Here is a 22,085-nt window from a genome sequence, read left to right as displayed (position 1 = left end):
TTACGAGTATTTAACTTTTAATATGCATAATGATACACATGTTGCATGTTGGATATTGTTGAGGCTGTATTATTTTTGGCGCAAATTCTCATTTTTATTGGTAATCCGTTTGGTGTACTCATCTATATTATTTGTGCAACTCTGCTCTCTTAATGTAAGAACACAAATAAAGCTGATGTGGTCGTACCAACTCACTGCACTGTCTAGAGCAACTATCCGTGCCTGCGGGTACACACAGAGGACGCTGGTTAGTCTGCTAGTCAAGGTGCGACAGTGCCATTACAAATAGAACGTCATCTGCGCTCGATTATCTCTGTAGTCTTTCTCTTGTGATTGCATAGAAACAATTAATCAAAAAGATTTGGTTTTTATGTTACGTACAGCTCGATATGTGAGCTTCATGGTGAAGGCTCCATCATCTCCCTAATGGTCATACCTTTTGTGGTATTCGCATTTAAGTAATAGTAATACATCACGTGAAATTCGACAAAGTTTGCAATGAAAAATATGGGTCGCTATTTTTTTTATTTTTTTTTTTTTTGCACTTGGTGCGTTTTACAGCATATGTCGCAGCAAATGAAATTTACCTAAGAGAATTAATTCTTTTGTATACCTGGGAGGAGGTCTCTATCTGTTTCCGATCTCGAGAAAATGGAATTTATGTAGCATATTGACTTATGACGGCAAGCGTGCGAGAATGAACTGCTGAACCGTTCGAAACAGCGAAACGAGATTTTTTCAAATGATAGCACACATATGGAACAACCTCATCTGCATCCATATAGCCGAAGCTATAGTTTGCATTAAATTTTTTGTATCCAGCACTGTAATTTCTAAAAACTCGTTGATAGCTACCGAAAAAATTGCTAGTTTGAAAATAAACGTGAAATCTCTTATGTTATAGGTTTTCTGTAAGGCATTTACCTGTCTGGTCGCCTGTTGCTTGTTTAATAACACACTCCATTTCTAGATTGTGCTGTAATAGATATTTCAAGGTGAGTTCGTGAAATTTATACTGTATCTCTGAAAAAAATAGCAAAATTTGATGTGGCATTGTCGTAAACGTATGTGTTACTGAAAACTCAACACTCATGACACTTCTCTGAAGAAAAAAGTTTAACAGTTCACATTAAAATAAATCTCTCATTCTGCAGTAATTTCAGAGGAATCCTGTAACCGAGGATATGTTTAACAATAAACAGCTAGGCCTTAAAGGGAGTTACAACGGAATAACAACTTTTTCACAGTTTTGGATTTTTTATCTCATTATAAAATCTGCAATTTTCCGAAATATTCACATGGTAAGGATTTTTTTAAATATAATCTACACCAGTTGAAATTGTTAAAATTTCTACGTGCGTTACTTCAGGATCTAATGAAATCGGTAGTTTTTTTATATAGAAGGCTGTGGATTGCTATTTTATAAAGGTCATGTCCAGAGGAGGATGGGCACCAGGTTGAGGAAGTCGAAACGAAGCTTAGGAGACATGAGACTTAATGATGGTAAAACCGTAAGAGACAGACTAACAGACGAAATGATTGACGAACTACAGCAGTATTATGTAATGACCGTTAGAAATAATACTAAGGATTTATTGAAAATGAAGCAGTCAGTATGGGCTAATTTCTTGTTCAGACAGTCAATTAATGAAAAACCAGTACACTACCTTTGCCCGCCTGGACCTGATTCATGGTGCAAATACCGCAATGCATAGTACTCAAACAGTTCATACAGCCATAAGCATTCCTTTCCAGCAGCAGTCATGGATTCATAAAACCTATTTATAGAGACCTGGCAAATCCTGGGTTATTGAAGACTGAAAGTCCCAATGAATCCTTCAATAATCTTATATGGACTCTCTTACCAAAAAATGAAGACACTAAAGGGGGGGGGGTCAGTGATACTTTTATTGCTTTTAATAATGCGAAAATCGGTAGCGTGAAAGTGCTACAGCATAAGAGAATTAATCCTGGTGCATATTGCATCAGAGAACTTGAACGGATGGATAAGGTTCGCGTTGATAAAGCAGAGTATGCAGCACAGTTCGTCACCAAGGAGTCCAGAAAGAAGACAAGAAGAAAAAAAATATTGAAAAAGATCAAGAGGATGATACACAATGTAGTGCAGGGTGCTTCTGAATGACTAGAAATAAAACATTAAGTATATATTAAGTGAGTTTCAGTCTTTTGAAAGTTTAAACGCCGTTCCTGAAAATTTACATTTACTGTTGCATTTTTTCCTAAATCTGAGAAACCACTTCGAGTAGAGTATTCAACTTTTCAATTAGTAATAACATACATATCTTCAGTCTACTGAACTAAAAGAAGAACATAATGTTATGTATAATGAAAATTATTTAGGATAACTTACAAAAAAGTACACAACATTTTAACTGCGTAATTAATTTATGAAAGCAGTGCCTGAAATGCAATCATTGTAGTTCAGTAGACTCAGAACATACAGTTTAAAGTCATATATAAAAAAATCATGCCAATGGCTACAGTGGTTCCTGAAATACAGGGAAGCCAAGACACCAAATTTAACATTGCCGGGATAGGGCGTTCCATCCCCCCTTACACTTGCCAGAGGATATTCTGAATAGTTGGCAAGGTTCTATAAGTCGTCATTGTGTTCTCAGTTTTAGAGTTATGAGAGAGCTTTGTTAGATCAGTTCTACTCTGCAGCAAAAATGCAGCACTGTTTTATGAGAAGTAACTAATTTGGTGCCGTTGTATCCGTTGATAACAAGGTTACAAAAACGTGGTACTCAATACTCTACTAACCGCTTGAGACTACTCAATAAAGTTCAAATAGATCATAAATATATATAATTTATTTCTAACATATCAAAAAACAACTAAGGTAAAGATGGTCACCAGTTCACTATTAGGGGGAATAGGAACAAAAATATGGTACGTTACTTGCTATGAATTATTTCCATATTTCTCAAGTGAAGAACAGGGAGAAAATCCTTTGGTCAGTTTCCATTCCAGTCATTCACTATTAAAAATACTCATACGATGGGTTGCATGGTTTGCAACAGAGTTGGTGAGTTATTTTCGACTGAATTGTTGATCTTTTCTCATTTGAAGAGGCACCATTGGTTATGAGTAACGGCCACATTTCTCTTGTTGACAGGTTTAATTTTGCTTCTTTCGACAAAACATAGTATAATTTGGACAATCTTCCTTGCAGTAGCCATCGCGACATAATTCTGAAAGAGTGCCATATTGAACAAGCAATTGGCGACCGGAGAGGTCAGTAGCTCACAGAAAACCTCTCTGTTTTGGTTTTTAGTAACTTAGGAGAAGAATTTTCATGTTTATTTTCATAGTACCAAGTTATCTTTGCAGTAAGTGTGAAAGACTGTTAAGAAAATTACATCACTGGATTGATAGAACAAAATAAAAATCATAGCTTCTACTATATCGCCGCAGATAACAAAGTTCTGTACGTGAACCTCATAACAAAGTACTCGTACTTTCCTCTTTGCATGGTATCACTTGCAAAAATCTCATATCAATATCTCGAACCGTTTAGGATGTGTAAGGAATGTTATGAAAACTATAATTTTCGTATGCATTTGGTCATAAATGAACATACTACATAAATCTCATTTTCTCGAGAGTGGAGACGGATGGAGACCTCCTCCCGAGTCTAAAGAAAAATTCAGTGTTCATAATTTAAGGTAACATTATTGGTAAACAGCAACCCATCAGTTAAGTAAAATTAGTTGAAAACAGTCTCAATCACAAAGTCATTTATTAAAAGTATGACCCCAGCTGTCCCAAGTATCATCAGTGTGAATCAAATGGAGCGATTTGTGAAGATGGCCTACTACGAAAGGCAAAAACTGGTCATATTTGTTGCAAATTACCCTGCAATCATGATTATTTTTAACTAATTTATCTCAGTTATATTTCGTTCGCTGCAACATATGGCATAAGATGCGCCAAACGCAAAATCATATCGACCTCCATTTTTCATTGAAAACTTCTCGAATATTACGCAGAGTCATAGTAAAATGCGAATATCACATTAGGTATTACCAATATCGAAATTTTGGTCACTTTACCATGAACCTGACATATAAAGCTAAAAGGAATCTCATGTTAAAATAATAATTTTTTTGCCGATTAGTTTCTGCAAAATTGTTTTAAAAAGGCTGCAGGATGTGTGCCTCGATTCTGTGAGTACAGCGCATTGCCAACCGGCGCGTCGAAAGTGGGCAAGGAATGTCTCCTTCTTTCTGTCTCGCAGGGAGGCATGGGGCCACGTCATTCATCGTCGCCACCCGGCTGACATTGTGTGCTGCCTCATTAGATAATAAGGTGATATTTTCCGAGTTGGGTCAAACCGCCATTGACTTGGTGCGCAGGTAGCTCTTTCCTTCTTTGCACTCTCTTATGTTGTAGTACAGTAGGCTGCCAGTGTGGTTTTGGTAACTCAACAAGTAGAAGCTTGTTGTGAATGAGCTATCAAGTACGGCGCGCCATGTTTACCGCAGAGACTGTTTAGAAATTTATTTCCATTTAAAAATTCTAAAGCTTGTAAAAGGGCAATTTGAAATTATTCATACGGGTGTTTATTTCTTAATTTGTGCAAAATTTCCTTCCTTAATCATCTAGGAATAATATAAAATTTGTGACAGAATTTTATAATTTATGGCCTATTTCGCATGCTTCCTGTGTTGTTAACATTTCATTGTTGTTTTGATGTCAAACAATTTGTGGATTCATTAGCGTAAGTGCTATTCCCAACTTTTTTGCCCTGAAACTATAAGATTCGCTGTAGTATTTTTGTAACGAAAAGTTCTTTATAACTATTAAACTCTCATTCATTTAAAATTAAGCTCTGCAACTGATTGAGAACATTCTTGCCTGTAGCCTTGGTTTACGATTTTTTATTTTATTTTGTTGGCATCTTTTCCTGTTGTAATACTGGCATTCTTTAGAAAATATCAACGGAGCTTGTATCTTCCATCGTAATCATTCCGTTTCATAAATTTTTCATCATTATTAGGTTTTACAAGCCATGAAGACTCTTCGCTGCCAAATAAATGATACTGAACGACAATGATACTGAACCACACTTCACTGCTCTCGAAAGTAATGCTGCAGTCCTCCACTGTATAGCAGTGTCACAGGGAAAGATGGCCCAGACTCCAATTATGACAGGAGGCGGGGTGGCTGATGTGGTCGGTGGCTCTCTGCCAAAGGGGGTACAAGTGGAGTGGCTCTGAGCCATATGGGACTTAACATCTGTATCCATCAGTCCCCTAGAACTTAGAACTACTTAAACCTAACTGACATAAGGACAGCACACACATCCATCCTCGAGGCAGGATTAGAACCTGCGATCGTAGCGGTCACGCGGTTCCAGACTGAAGCGCCTAGAACCGCACGGCCACATCGGCCGGCTACAAGTGGAGTAACTGAGGTTCTGGTGAGATTACAAAAACTTTCTTATTGCTGTTTGTATAGAACCATGGGACTTGGGAACTGCGAATAACACTGGTGGGCGACGTGAATACATCCTCCAGCATGACAGCTTGAGGCTGCTGTTCATGAGACACACTGCTGCTGCTGCTGCATTGCGACAAGCTCATATTCCCCAATCGAATTATGATTGGCCCGGCGACGGTAGAGGAGTGTAGATCTAGCTGCATCACACTCCAGTACCTCAGAGCATGCAAGTCCACTATTAACACCGTGGAGGAGGCAGGGTGACTGGGCCTTTGTATCGTACTTCCAAAAGCCAGCAAGAGCTGAGTTACCTGGATGTCCAGGTGCCCAGGCTGGAATTTAAGGCCCATCAGCGGTAGATATGGCGGCATTATCAGCACGGTGCTGACTGTCCTAGCTTGGGCGTCACATAACTGCCACAGCTATCCAAAGATGATGAGCTGGATCAGTAATGTTTAAATCCTGCTGCTCTTGCTAACTTCACAGCAGTGGCTGCGTATGTGCATCATGCCAAATGATCTGGACCACAGCGGCAATGAACAGCTGTTATACCTGAGGTTGTATCAGGCTGTAGCACTTCCTGGCAACCGGAGTGGTGTCAGCCCTTGTGGTCTGGCGACACTGATGGCTGAGTGCATCAACCTCATTCAGAAAGCAAGATAACCAGGGTCCCGTAACAATGGCTAAAGGAAAGCACGTTTAAAACATATCTGCGGTGCACCAAAGTTAATCATGTCAGCAAGCCTTCGTTAGCTGACCGCAGTTAACTCTGTGTATTGTACTGGAAGGCACCCTGGAGATGCAGAGCTGTTAATAGCGACATAAATTTGCACACTGCCGCCTATATGCATAAGTTTTATAGACAATCGCTGGTGAGTGACGTCATTGTCACGTGCTCGAACTTTTGTCAACAAGCAAAAGTGTGGTTACATCTCTCTACTAGTCCATTTTTTGTGTGGCAAAATGAACAATAAAAAAAAACAAATTTTTCAAGATAGGAGATGGATGTACTTCTCAAATTGGTTGGTGCAAATGCATGAGTTTTTGAAAATAGGACAACTGATGGCTGTAGTACAAAAGAAGAAATGTACAGTGTCTTGTGTTGGTCATTGTTTCTTCCGTTTGTTTCCAGTCAATTCAAATTAAAATATTAAATACATAACCTGTATCGTAAATAACACATCTAATTGTCATTTTTATTAAAAGTGTGCGTCTTCTTATTTCTAAACACGTATTTCTCACAAAAACACATTTTACAGTGCAATCAAAAATCCCTAACTACCGACTTTTTTAAAAAACACTGTTAATCAAGCTCGTGTAGGTAAAAAAACTACAAACTAATTTATTTTATCTTTTTGCACTTTATGCTTCACGTAAATGCTCATACAAAATGCAACTTTGTTCAAAAATTTGTGTCTACCTGGAAATGAACCAAGACTCCCCATGCAACGAGCAAGTGCCCTGCCACACAGCCAAGCTACTTGTCGAAAACAATTCTACTTGATTGTAGTATATAACGCTTGGTAGCAAACAGAGAAGTCAGTTTTCTCATGAATTTTTTAGAGTTCCTCCGCCTGCTTTGGGACAGATATTTTTGTGATTCGAACTTCATGGATTTGAAAAAGAAGCGTAACCGCCGCAAGTAAGACTTTATTCATCCAGTATTTCAGACTGCAAGCACTTACTAACTTGCAGTAAACTTGACGAATATTTTTTTTTCTCGCTGACAACTTCTACAAAATGATGAAACAAAAAAAAAAGGTTCAAATGACTCTGAGCACTATGGGATGGCCATCAGTCCCCTAGAACATAGAACTACTTAAACCTAACTAACCTAAGGACATCACACAACACCCAGTCATCACGAGGCAGGGAAGAAACAAAAAATATTGGTTTGTTAGTTTAGAGGGATTCCACAGCTATTTTTATGTTTCATGATTTTATTCAACTGCACTCACTTATTAATTTAGGCCATACATTGTCTGGATATTCTTAAAACGGCAGAAAATTATGAGAAAATCTTTATTTTTGTCTGTTAGAGACTTTTTCGTTCAAATATGCACGAGGCCACTTAATGGACGGTGAAGTCGTCAAATTAATAGTTTCGTTCAAATCTGTAGAACTCCAGGGGAACGTCAGCATCACAATGCGTTAATGAGTTCTTCTTTCTTTCCACAGTACTTGGAAATGAGATTCGGCAAAAGCGTGAGAATTCTGGGCTCTTTCTTCTTCATAATTGGAGTGGTAAGTAATAGTTTTGTAAATTGATGTTATGTACCTGAGAATGACGACAGTATAGTGTGTGACTGTGTTTCATTTGAAATGTGAGGAAAAGGGAAGCGATAAGGATTTTCTTTCCTAGTAAATTATGTTGTTTCACGTTAACTGTGTATGTTGTCTTATCTATAAGAGCAGAAGGAGGAAGGTGCGTTCTTAAGGACAGTGAAACAAGAAATTCTTCGCATATCCATGTAATTTTAAGCTTTACTTAGAAAAGTTATTGAATGTGTGAGTTCCTAAAAACACAATAACTTATGTAGAACACCTAATATAAAGGATTGTCTACATTACAAGAATAAGAAATGGAACATCTGATAACCCTATGGATATTCAATTCCTCATTTTCTCTTCACGTTTGGTTGGCATGGGTTTGCTGGCATGCGTATGCTGGCGTTGACATTCTCTCCTGGGGCAAACTGGGCACAACTGTTGTAACTGATCCTTGATGTCCTTGATATTCACGGTGAAGCCATGACGTTGATACCACTGAATGCAGTCCATGAGGGTGTTGCATTTGAGTCAAATTTTCAAAGACCTTGGTAGTATGAGCTCGCTTATTAGTATGACCTGGCCTGGCCTGGATGGATACACTGAGATGGTTTGGAAAGATGTCGTAAAAAAGGTATGTCACAGATTCCAGCTTCCTCATGTGTCGCATCCCTTGCAACAGTATCGTAATGCCATTTTTCCACAGGACAACGCTTCCTCACACAAGCCATGTGCCTCTATGAACTGTTTGCATGATGTTCTGGAACGTCCATGGCCAGAAAGATCCATAACCTGTCCCCTGTAGGACATTTGTCGGACCAGCTCAGACGTCATCTCCTTCTCACCATGAAGATTATGCATGATGTTTTGGAACTGGCATGGCTAGCAAGATCCATAATCTGTCCCCAGTAGAGTATTTGTGAGACCAGCTCAGATGTGATCTCCTTCCCACCGTGAATATCAGGGACATCAAGGATCAGTTATAACAGTTGGCCCAGTTCGCCCCATGAGAGGACACAAGAGTGGAATACTGTTACATGAGAGGCGACACATGAGGGCGCAGGATGCCTAGACACACCGCTGTACTTCAGAATTCCCTCATAACCTGAAGTCATATCTAGTGACTGCAGCGATGGTGGTCTGGCATAGTGCTTAACCCTGATTGATTGCTGGAGAGGGTGTGACACGATTCATTGGCACTCCATGCTTGCTGACCACCCTACCACTAACAACTCAGCCATTTGTGTTGCAGCCTACGCTTGGGGCAGTCTGGCTGGTGCAAGTCTACGATCAGTGGTATGGGACGATAAAGAGTTTTGAGGCTGTTCATAACTTGTTCTTGTACATCAGGCACAGATGTTAAGGGGATACGATGCGATGGTGTACATTACAGCGATTCTCCATTCCGTTGGTTAGGTGGTCTACCAAAAACTTGAAGATGGGTATGCTGGCGTTGACATTCCAATTCTGTTCAACAAAGGATACTGTCACATTGAATGCTCCACGAATCTTTATACTGCATGATTCGACATGCTAGCCAAATGGAGATCTACAACAAGGTCCTTTTCAGATTAACTCAGGTGCCGATAACACAATCTCACTCGAGTACATGGTGCATATGTATATTATGGGGAAACTTGCAAGACCTTTGTCCTAGTATCTTCAATGGAGCACTAATGCGCATTGCCCAAGTTCCAAATATTTCTTTATATCTCGAATGTTTCCTCTAAAAATGTCTGTGTGTTGCATTGTCTGTGTTTCAGATATGCTGGATTCCCCTGGTCATTTTCATGCCTGCCATAGCTTTAAACCAAGGTGAGAATTAACTGTACATTTATGGTCCAGTTCTTTTTCAATAAAGAGAAAAGTATAATGAACATGCTCAATCCGACAAAACTTTATGATGGAAATTATAATTTTATTAATTTAAGTAAGTCCTAGGTATCCTACAATTATCCATAACTATATTCAGACTGCACATTTTGAAAAAGAATTAATTATGTATGAGATTTGCAACAGATGTCCTAAACACATGATATATCTGCTTAATATAATTTATTATCTAATACAGGCAATCGAGGAATAGCAAGTGATACAGTCAGTGACGTATTTTGTAGCACATTTTGAGCCACGTTAAGCCCTGTTTTTCTGACAAATTCCAATAATTGTGTATTTGTTAAGATTCAAGGATTTGGTGTACTAACGTTCGTTTTACACAGATTTTCAACAAAGTTCATGGCTGCTTGCACGAAATTTATTCAGAATCGCACATCTTCTTTATGTAAACGGTTTTATGGGCTACATTTGCTTATGAATATTACGTGACGAATTAGAGGTCGGAATACTCGTCAATACTACAGACAGAGCGGAAAAATGTGATTCGCACATTCGTCCACAGTGGTCTACTTGCAAGTCACTTGGAAATGTAACAGTGACATGAAAATGATATATCTGGCTGAAAATATGGAGTTTCTGATCACCTTCAACTTCATGAATCGTTCACATGCTTTCGAAGACCCAAATAAATTACATGAAAATGATCCTTCGCAGCGAGATGACAAAACTGAATCATTATTGATAGAATGATAATTTGAAACTGTTTGGCAGCCTGCAAAATAATATCCAAGACTCCGGTATTTTTATATTTTTAATTTGATGAGATCAGATTAAAGTCTTCGTTCCCACTCACACTTAGGACAGAGTTTTACACATGCAAAACTTCTTGCCTTACAATTTAATTATATAATAATGGTGATGCACATACATTGAACATGTCATAACCGAAATCCGAATATCTGTAGTGAAGCGTACATGTTGAATAAAGTGTACGCACGCGGTAGTTTGCAACTATTTTACGTTTTTCCATATAGTTCAACAATTGTCACTCTGGCGAAGAGAAGGCACAGGATGGTGGGTCGATACCGAAGAACGGCCTGAATAATGGTGGTGTACAACTTTGTACTTTAATGGAGATAAATTTACACCACCAAGACAACTGTGTACGTGTGATGATAGACTGGTACGCTTAGCTATCTTCTGTTCGTTACAAGACACGTAAAATTTTTATTTTTCTATCTTCTTTGACGTCAAAATGTATCATTGTTGAAATGGTCTTCAGTCTGAAGATTGTTTTGATGCAGCTCTCTCAATGTTACCCCATCTCGTGTAAGTCTCTTCATCTCCGAATAATTATTGCAACGTACATTCTTGTGACCCAGCATGCTGCAATCATCTCTTGGTTTACACTTACCAGTTATCACTATATGATAATTAATCGAAACCCTCAGCTGCCGACAGGTGTCGTTGATAGACCTCAGTTGGGACAGCTGAAAATGTGTGCCGCGGCCGGAACTCGAACCCGGGGGTCTCTTGCTTACATAGCAGACGCTCTATCCATCCGAGCCACCGAGGACACAGATGAACAGCGTGACTGCAGGGACTTATCCCTTGCACGCTTCCCGTGAGACTACATTCACAACTGTCCACAATCCACATACGTAATGTTCCTAATAGATATTGGAAAAGTTGCACGGCCATCAATGTTTTCTGTTCTTTCGAGAACAGTTACTATCTTCATATATACATAAAGGCTACCCGGCCATTGACCTTCGTCTGTGCTAATGCGGACAGGTTTCCCGAACTCTTACGGGAATCGTCACCTTAGTTGGTGCGAGCAATGAGTGGATGGGCAAATATCCATTAGGAACATTACGTATGTAGATTGTGGACAGTTGGCAATGTGGGCCTCACGAGAAGCGTGCAAGCGATAACTCCCTGCAGTCGCACTATTCGTCTCTGCCGGCCGCGGTGGTCTCGCGGTTCTAGGCGCGCAGTCCGGAACCGTGCCACTACTACGGTCGCAGGTTCGAATCCTGCCTCGGGCATGGATGTCGGTGATGTCCTTAGGTTAGTTAGGTTTAAGTAGTTCTAAGTTCTAGGGGACTGATGTTAAGTCCCATAGTGCTCAGAGCCATTTTTGAACCTTGTTTCGCTTTTGTTGATCCTCACCTTACATTGTCTTTCGAAGACACAGTCCATTCCGTTTAACTACTCTTCCATGTCCTTTGATGTCTCTGAAAGAATGACATTGTCACTGAAAAAATTCAAAATTTTTATTTTAATTCGTTCAAAAATTTTTTCCTTGATTTCCTTTACTGATTGCTCTATGTACAGATTTAATAGCTTCCTTCTCATCGACTACTTCTCTTTCATGCCCCTCGACTCTTATAAATACTGTATAGTTTCTGTACAATTTGTAAATAGGCTTTTGCTCCTTGTATTTTACCCTTGCCACCTTCAGAATTACAAAGGTTGTATTCAAGTTAGCATTGTCAAAAGTATTCTTGAATTTTGTAAATGCTATAAACGTGGGTTTGTCTTTGCTTAACCTATCAGCTAAGGTAAGTTGCAGCGACAGTATTGCTTCATGTCTTCGAACACATCTCCAGAATCGAAATTGATCTTCCCCAAGTTCAGCTTCTCACCAGTTTCTCCAGCCTTCTGTAAAGAATTCGGGTTAGTACTTTGGAAACATAATTTATTAAACTGTTATTTCGGTAATATTCGCACATGTCAGCACTTGCCTAATTTGAAACGCCATTATTACATCCTTCTTGAAGTCTGAAGGTATTTAGCCTGACTCATAAGTCTTGCACACCAGGAAAAATACTTCTGTCACAGCAGGCTCTTCTAAGAATATCAATAATTCTGACGGAATGTCGTCTACTCTAGGGGCCTTGTTTCGACTTAGGCCTTTCAGTGCTCTGTCAAATTCAATATAATTATAACAGTTGCTCATAATCCCATAATAAAAGAACCCCACAACAAAATGCAGACAACAACCACAGATCCACTTCACAGCCGTCACTTCCAAGCCAAATCAGTGTACCACAGAAGCCAAACCTAAATATGCTACTCTTCCATACATAGGCCCACTATCATACCAAATAGCAAACTTATTTAAAAAGAAAAAAATATGATAATCAGCTTTTCCACAAATAATAAATTATAAGAAAATGTAATCCATGGTGTAAATAAAACCAAGAGTCCCTACCATAAATCAGGAACATGTGAACTTAATGTGGCACATGCCCAAAATTCTACATTGGTCAGACAGGCAGAAGCTTTGAAATTAGATACAAAGAACACATTGATGCTTTAAGACTTGGAAAGTTGAACAAATCTGCATTTGCAGCCCATATTGCTGAAGAAAACCATTCAGTGAGAAACATTGAGAACAAGTTAAAAATTTTATATCTAGCAGAAAAAGGAGCCACTATGAATATATTAGAATAAATAGAAATACACACATAAAAACAGCACCCCAGACTATATCCTTAATGAACAAAGAGAGTTAGCTAACACCCTTTTCCTGAAAAATTTCCAAAAATTGTTTTCCAACCTCCAAAGTAAATAATATTCCTACGCCTATCTGCAGATCACGTAGCAAATTTATATGTCACTATGAGCCTCATGATGCTATATATAATTAAATAATGTCCTATTTTACCTATACAGTGCTAAAAGAAGAGGAACAACTTCATAATTAATGTAAGAGTATCCATGTGTCTGTACTAGTGTAAAAAGCATTTCAGTTGCATAAGTGAATATATGATCCTTTCCCAAATATAGGACATCTTCAAATGTTACGATATATCATAGCATCTTAGATACTCATATTTGTAAGCTCTTTATATGTATCAGTATGTATCAAAACATGTGGTGCGTAGTAGAAATCTTTTGAGTGACAAATCTAGAGTGTTCAACGAGAAAAATTTACGTGTGCAACAATAAGAATGCACTGGGAATGTATCCACATCTGTTGGACTAATGTTATGAAAACAAACACTTCAAACTGACATTTCACGTAAGTCACATCCAACAAAAATCTGTAACGCAACCATCTTTCTGTGGCGTGCTTATAATTATGTATTATTTATATTGTAGGACAATAAATCTATAAGAAACGCACCACATGTTATAAGGAAAGCCTGTAAACCGCCTGAAGATGAATCATAACGATTCGAAACCGGTAACGGTACCCTTTGAATAAAGGAACTGAAAGTAAATTTTTGGCTGGTTGCTGTCCCAACACCAGCATTTGTCTTCTCGTAGTATCACATATCCCATCTCATTTCCATCTACATCCTCTTCCCTTTCTATAAGATAGCTTTCAAGTTCATGTCCCCTGTATAGCTTTCCCTTTTTTGTTTAGTCCTGCTTTTCCATCTGAGTTCTTGATATTCATACAGCTACTTCTCTTTTCTTCAAAGGCCTCTAAAAATTTCCTATAGGCGTTATCTATCTTTCTGCTAGTTATATATGCTTATACGTCGCTATATTTGCCATCTAGCCATTCTTTGTTAGCCATTTTACACTTCCTGTCAATGCCATATTTTAGACGCTCGTATTCCGTTTTACTCGCTTCATTTGCTGCATTTTGATATTTTATGCATTCATCAATTACATTCAGTAACTCCTGTGATATCCAAGGATTTTTACTAGACCTTGCCTTTTTACCTGTTTGATACTCGGCTGCCTTCACTATTTCATCTCTCGAAGCAACTCATTCGTCTTCCACTGTCTTCCATTTTCCTGTTTCAGTCAATCGTTGACTAGTCCTTCCTCTGACTCCATTCAAAGTCTCGCATTTCACGTAAGCGTCTGTTCCCTTTGGGTAACTAGCCAGCCAACAGCCACAAAACACGTTGCGATACACGTTTCATCATCACATAAGCTGACGGCTAAATACTTGCAGAAATAGGGCCAACATACTCCAAAACCGATGACGCTCAGCTGTGATATACTCGATGACTCAACAATAACAATTTATTATCTGCTCACCAACTGCTACATTGCAAGACGTCACAGAAGCGACCTCACTGTATGACTCACAAAGTGGGACTGTAATCCATTCTTCGCCCATAGGTAATTCTCCTAACTGACGTAACTGCTAATATTCCTATAGCCGTTACTTTCTCAAATGGTTCAAATGGCTCTGAGCACTAAAGGGACTTAACTTCTTAGGTCATCAGTTCCCTAGAACTTAGAACTACTTAAACCTAACTAACCTAAGGACATGACACATCCATGCCCGAGGCAGCATTCGAACCTGCGACCGTAGCGGTCGCGCGGCTCCAGACTGTAGCGCCTAGAACCGCTCGGCCACTTCGGCCGGCTCGTTACTATCTCATTATTAACAACGGTATATTGACTTATTTATTTCATACACAACAAGATTTAAGTATTTAACATATTAATGATGAACAAAAACTCTTTAAAAAACTTATAAAGTAGGTAGTTGATTATTTATAATCTTTGTCGCAAGTAGAGGCACGTTACCGTACCGTACATTCGCGGCTTATCACCTTTCGTTAACGCTTACTATTGTCGCTAAATGGTTTGAGCGTCTACAAAACTAACAGTCGTACTAACGTCTGCATCAAGACAGAACCTCGAGCTACTGATACGTATAGCCAACACAACGAAAAGAAACTTGACCTTTAAGAACTTTTGTAACGGTTAACACGAGCATCGTTAAATCCCTCCCCCCAGCCTCCTTCACCCGGCACCTCGCGACAAGTCAAGCGCCCAAAGACAGTTAATTGTGCTTGCAGAGCAACTGACAAATTGCTAATTCCTATCATGCAACAAGGACAGAACAAGTGACACTGTTAGAGCACCTGGCTGTTTCGTAAGTGTAGTGTGTTATATATAATAAATATTCCACAGGCAATATGGCCAGGATGAGAATTCACCGCTTCTCAAAATCATGAAATGCAATGAAGATAAACTGTGAATGTCTAATGTTCGGAAAGCGATCGTGGTAGACACGATAGTGAGACTATTTCGTTGTTCCTTCCCTCACCTTGACATGTAATCGTCTGAGTTGGCAGAAAGAATTCGTAATCCATGATAGATTCAAAAAATAGCTGCTGTAAAGCACAGCAAAGTCTTAGAAGCAGAACAACAACGAAACTCGAATTGGCTATTCCTTAACTTGTAAATAAGAATTCGAAAAAATAAGTATCTAAAAGAATCCTCTCCTCGTAACATTTGTCAGTGACGGCTTAATAAACAGCGTAGAAACGATTAGGGCATCACTGTAGTCACATTGGAGGATATACCCTTACACGTATAATATACTAGCTTTGTATTTTCTGTTTTTCTTTCTAAATAGGTACACATACATGAAGCCGACCCATTTGCATACAAATAATAAATGACAGACAATAATGTTTAGTATTAATTTACCTAGCTTTCCCCCTGTAACGTTGTCCGCGTACACATTTGCCACATATATGTAAAACAAACGTATATTTTACATATATTTAACATATCTCACATACATTTGTACATATGTTGTATCCCAAACGAACTTACCTCTAAATTCTGGGGAAACTTACACTGAAGTGACAAACATCATAGGATACCTCCTAATATCGTGTCGGACCTCCTTTTGCCCAGTTTAGTGCAGCAACTAGACGTGGCATGAACTCAACAAGTCGCTGAAAGTCCCGGCAGAAATTCTGAGCCATGCTGCCTCTACAGCTGGCCATAATAGGGAAAGTATTGCCGGTGTAGGATAGTGTGCAGGAAATGACATCTCGATTATGTCCCATAAATATTCGATGGGTGCCCAAACCATAGCCACGGATTGTCCAGAATGTGAACAATTGAGGCCAGGTGACATGGTGTATTGTCATCCACAAGAATTTAGTCGTTGTTTGGGAACATGAAGTCCATGAACGCCTTCCCTTGGTTTTCAAGTAGACGAGCATAACCATTTCTAGTCAACGATCGGTTCAGTTGGACCAGAGGACCAGCCCATTACATGTACACACAGTTCACACCATTAAGGACCCACCACCAGCCTGTACTGTGCCTTGAAGACAACCGGGCCCAACGCTTCAAGGGGTTTGCTTTGCATTCAAACATATAATCAGCTCCTTTTTATCAACTGAAATCGTGACTCATCTGACCGGACCACGGTTTACCAGTCGTCTGTGGTCCAACCGATACGGTCGCGAGCCCATAAGCTGCGATGCAGGCGATGTCATATTGTTCACAAAGGCAGTCACGTTAGTCCTCTGCTGCCATAGCTCGTCAAACTTTTGACACTGTGAATCACGAAATAATGAATACTCCAACAATTTCCGAAGGGGAGAGTCTCATGCGCCTACCTCCAACTACCATTCCGCGTTCAAAGTCTGATAATTCCCGTCGTGTGACCGTAAACACGTCAGAAGTATTTTCACATGAATCACCTGAGTACAAATGATAGCTCCACCAACGCGTTGTCCTTTTATACTTCGTGTACGCGGTGCTACCACCATCTGTATATGTGTATATAGCTATCAAATGACATTTGTCACCTCAATGTTTAATTGTGCCAGTAATTGATGGTCGTTTCGTGAATAACTATCGCTGACATCCGTCTAATTCTTCGCTGTTTTACACCATGCGACTCTAGAGAGAACGTTAAATATACACTACTGGCCATTAAAATTGCTACACCACGAAGGTGACGTCCTACAGACGCGAAATTTAACCGACAGGAAGAAGATGCTGTGATATGCAAATGATTAGCTTTTCACAACATTCACAAAAGTTTGGCACCGATGGCGACACCTAAAACGTGCTGACGTGAGGAAAGTTTCCAACCTATTTCTTTTACACAAACAGCAGTTCACCTGCTTTTCCTGGTGAAACTTTGTTGTCATGCCTCGTGAAAGGAGGAGAAATGCGTACCATCACGTTTTCGACTTTGATAAAAGTCGGATTGTAGCCTATCGCGATTGCGGTTTATCGTATCGCGATATTACTGCTCGCGTTGTTCGAGATTCAATGACTGTTAGCAGAAATGGAATCGTTGGATTCAGGAGGGTAATACGGAACGCCGTGCTGGATCCCAACGGCCTCGTATTACTAGCAGTCGAGATGACAGGCATCTTATCCGCATGGTTGTAACGAATCGTGTAGCCACGTCTCGATCCCTGAGTCAACAGATGGGGACGTTTGCAAGACAACAACCATCTGCACGAATAGTTCGACGTTTGCAGCAGCATGGACTATTAACTCGGAGACCATGGCTGCGGTTACCCTTGACGCTGCATCACAGACAGGAGCGCCTCCGATGGTGTACTCAACGACGAACCTGGGTGCACGAATGGCAAAACGTCATTTTTTTTCGGATGAATCTAGGTTCTGTTTACAGCATCATGATGGTCGCATCCGCGTTTGACGACATCGCGGTGAACTCACATTGGAAGCGTGTATTCGTTATCGCCGTACTGGCATATCACCTGGCGTCATAGTATGGGGTGCCATTGGTTACACATCTGGGTCACCTCTTGTTTGCATTAACGGCACTTTGATCAGTGAACGTTACCTTTCAGATGTGGTACGACCTGTGGCTCTACCCTTCATTCGTTCGGTGCGAAACCCTACATTTCAGCAGCATAATTCACGACCGCATGTTGCAGGTCCTGTATGGTCCTTTCTGGATACAGAAAATGTTCGACTGCTGCCCTGGCCAGCACATTCTCCAGATCTCTCACCAACTGAAAACGTCTAGTTAATGGTGGCCGAGCAACTGGCTCGTCACAATACGCCAGTCACTACTCTTGATGAATTGTGGTATAGTGTTGATGCTGCATAGGCCGCTGTACCTGTACACGCCATCCAAGCTCTGTTTGACTCAGTGCCCTGGCGTATCAAGGCCGTTATTACGGCCAGAGGTGGTTGTGCTGGGTACTGCTTTCTCAGGATCTATGCACCCAAATTGCATGAAAATGTAATCACATGTCACTTCTAGTATAATATATTTGTCCAATGAATACCCGTTTATCATCTACATTTCTTCTTGATGTAGCCTTTTTAATGGCCAGTAGTGTATCTGTGGTGTTGAGCCATGTGACATGATCTTTTGCCCCGAAACTTGGTGGGAAAATTAATGTTTCCTTACATGTCACGCCTTCTCATCCTCATCACAGCTCCAACATTACTAGAGGTACTTTAATCCCACTCTAGTTTTATCAAAGTACCGAGTCATGTATGTGCCAAGTTTGGTTGAAGTTACTGTTATGCTTTTATGACACTCCTTTCCATCCCACACCTTCAGTCATAGTGTTGTTATGGAGTGTAACTGCCACAGGAAATTTTTTCAGTTAGCAAGTGATATATGTGCAAATATTTGTAGAAATTCCTTCAGCCGTTGCAGAGATATGGTGATACGTCACTAATCTTTGCACCCCACCTACCTCCAAATGTGGGGATGAAATGTCATCCTGATTGTCACCAGGAGGTCTAGAGACACTGAGAACTATGGATTTCGTACTAGTATTGGTCTCTATGGAATATTTTTAAGTGTCACATCTTGCGGTCAGGGTATATTATCCACACAATATCTTTACACAAATTGTTATACAAATAATAAGTCATATATATACAAAATTTGACTGACACTGATATAGACATTCCTGAGTCAAGCTTTATGTCACGCCCCTTTTCGCACTTGTCCCTATGAATGGTACGTGGTTCTTACTCCCTTCGAAATCAACGTGGTCTTCTGCGCAACGACTCACCAACATTTCATCATGATCGGATGAATGACATCAGAACACACAAAAGAGGAACAAACAAACACTCATTTTTATATATCAGATTATTCGCGCATATGCTGTGTTCGTCAGTGAACCTGTTCCAACTAGACCGCGTCTTACGAGAATGTTCTCCTGTGTTCGCTTGCTGTTATGTAAACCAGACTTTGCGTATCATCCACAACTATTCCTTCTAAGTAGACTAGACAAGTGCTTCCTGTCTACAATTTTGACTGTATATGTTTAATTTTGTCATCAGTAAGTAATAGCTTGTGATGTTTCCATTTGGTTAATTTGTCTTCATTATTTCTTTCCAGTTACTGGCGTGAACTTGCACATCATTTCTCCTGTGGTGTGCATTGTGTGCATCTTCTACACATGTGTGGTGAGCTATATTTTCCTTTCAGTTGATACTGAATTTGATGTATTTTAGAACAGCATCTTCATAAGACAGCTTTCATTTTTGACGTAACACAATTTACTTTGTTACCAAAACAACGTAAATTATTGTGTACAGCGTAGATACGATTTCCACTCGTAAGGCCGCATAAGCGATCTTATCATAACTGTACACGAGGATTAAATCTATGTAGGGATGAGACTTGGGGTCTACACAGTGGTGAAAGAATTCTCCAGTCTAGGAAATGAGGTCATATAAGATGTCTGAAACAAGGAGAGTACCAGAAGTAGAATGACACGGGCTAAGAAAGCATTCTTGAATGAAAAGGTTTTTGGTATTAGATGTGGAAAAATTGAAGAAATTGTTAAGAGCGCACGTTTGAGTTAGCATTGTGTGGAAGTGAAACTTGGACTATCGGAAATCCGAAAGAAGCAAAAAATTTAGAAGCTTTTGAAATGAAGTGCTATCGAAGATTCTTAAAATTTATGTGGACAAATAAAGTCCAAAATGAAGGAATACTAAAAAGGAGTAGTGAGGAAACAAATGTTTGGTCGACTGTTTCTAGAATAATGAACAGATTACAGGCCATTTGTTAAGGTGTTCAGGAATAAACTTGGCGCAAGAAGAAGCAGTAGAGGGAAGAAACCGTAGGAGCTGACGAAGAATAGAATATTTTAAAAAAAGAAAAGAAAATAAAGCAGATTATACTTTATGTTTCATGTAGTAGTTACGCTGATAACGTGACGTAATAGGGTGTTGGTCTATATCTGGAATGCAGTATATCAGCGGTTCTGCGTAGCATAGATTCGACAAGTGCTTTAGAGATTTTCAGAGGCATGCAAGTTCCATAAATTATGGGCCAGTGATTTGTTGGCTCGGAGCTAGCGCATTATAGCTTCCTGGATGTGTTCCAACAAGTACCTGTGAGCCGAATTTGGTGGCCTAGATATTAACGAGAGTTCACTGCTATGCTGAGCAATGACCAAAGCACGATTCTGTCCTTGTGGCATGGACTATTGCCCTGGTGGAAGGTGACATTGTCATCAGGGAAGACATCGACCACGAGGGAATGATGATTCGTGATAATAATACTTCACAGCTGTTAAGGTGCCCTCGATTACAGTGACAGTTTTTATGGACCAAGTGTAAGCCTACATTGACTTAAAAAATAAATGTTATGCTCACTGTGCCTTATTGCTGTTCCTACACAGATTTATCTATTTATCTTCCTGCTGTATTCATTTTTACAAGTCTTTTAATCCATGCTCCTCTTTTGGATTCCTATATTTAATAAAACCCTTTTCAATTTTCCCAAGGTTATTGTCTCCTCTACCTTCAACTCGGTGTCGATGTCAGTAGTTGAACAGAAACCCGCCAAGGACGTTCAGTTTCAAGTCAATCATAGCTTACTTCTACATTTATTTAGACTTTTATACTAATAAGTCATTTTCAGCCAGCTTCCAAGGCTCTTGTTGAATCCCTTACTACATCAGACGTTACATTTTTCGGAGGGTATCCTTTCGGATCGAGATGGTGACATATCAAACATATCCATCGAGCCTTCTCCCCTAAAAAAAAGAAAATTCCTTAATACTCACATAACTAGAGGGCAAGCGTTCTTTTGATGTGCAGCTCATTCTCACAAAAAGCCTCCCTTTCACATCAAAATTTCTCTCGACATCGACGAATTGAGGCTCCAAGCGTTCCCTTGAGGCTGGTCACATAAATATACCACGACGCAGAATCGTACACCCACACACACACACACACACACACACACACACACACACACACACACACAACATATATATTTGACAACTTCGCTATTGCCCTACAAAACAAAGCAAAAAGTCTGGTCACTTATATTGCATACCGAAAGAAAAACGTTAGTCGCTGTCACCGTCTCACACAAACCACGTCCTTATCCAGCCTCTTTAACTCAACGGCCTATACATAATACCCTTCGAGTGTTCTCAGGTAATTATCACCTCAAGAACTTCACAATTTCCAGAGTAACAAATTCAGGTAAAAGTATAATCAAAGCAAAAATTTACCAACCTACAACGATTAAATATAAGATGAAGATCACAGTCCTCCAACACATATGGGGCACTCACTTACACAAATTAGTAATGCGTTCTTCAGTCAGTAGAAACAAGCTTCACAGAACAAGAATATCATACAGGATACCACATCTAAACTCAAAGAGGACACATCAAAGACACAACGACAATGACGTTACGAACATTTCCAAGGTATACAAAGAAACCAGATGGCACATCTTGCTTGTTGAACTACGTTGAATACATGCTGACAAAATTCTACGACTTGTGCGAAAATATAATTCTACT

At 39.7% G+C, this 22,085-nt stretch overlaps 1 protein-coding gene across 1 annotated transcript in view; it reads left to right on the top strand.

The window, feature by feature from the left end:
* Positions 1-22,085, top strand: part of LOC126278211 (sodium-coupled monocarboxylate transporter 1-like) — a 193,936-nt gene that overhangs the window by 65,922 nt on the left and 105,929 nt on the right. The window contains exons 4-6 of the mRNA XM_049978145.1: positions 7,645-7,710; positions 9,498-9,549; positions 19,652-19,719. Of these exons, the coding sequence (XP_049834102.1) occupies positions 7,645-7,710; positions 9,498-9,549; positions 19,652-19,719 (186 nt within the window). The remainder of the gene's footprint in view (positions 1-7,644; positions 7,711-9,497; positions 9,550-19,651; positions 19,720-22,085) is intronic.

Source organism: Schistocerca gregaria, chromosome 6, assembly GCF_023897955.1.
Source record: "Schistocerca gregaria isolate iqSchGreg1 chromosome 6, iqSchGreg1.2, whole genome shotgun sequence".
Taxonomy (NCBI): domain Eukaryota; kingdom Metazoa; phylum Arthropoda; class Insecta; order Orthoptera; family Acrididae; genus Schistocerca; species Schistocerca gregaria.
Note: the sequence above shows the minus strand (reverse complement) of the source record. Positions and strands in the feature narration are given on the sequence as shown.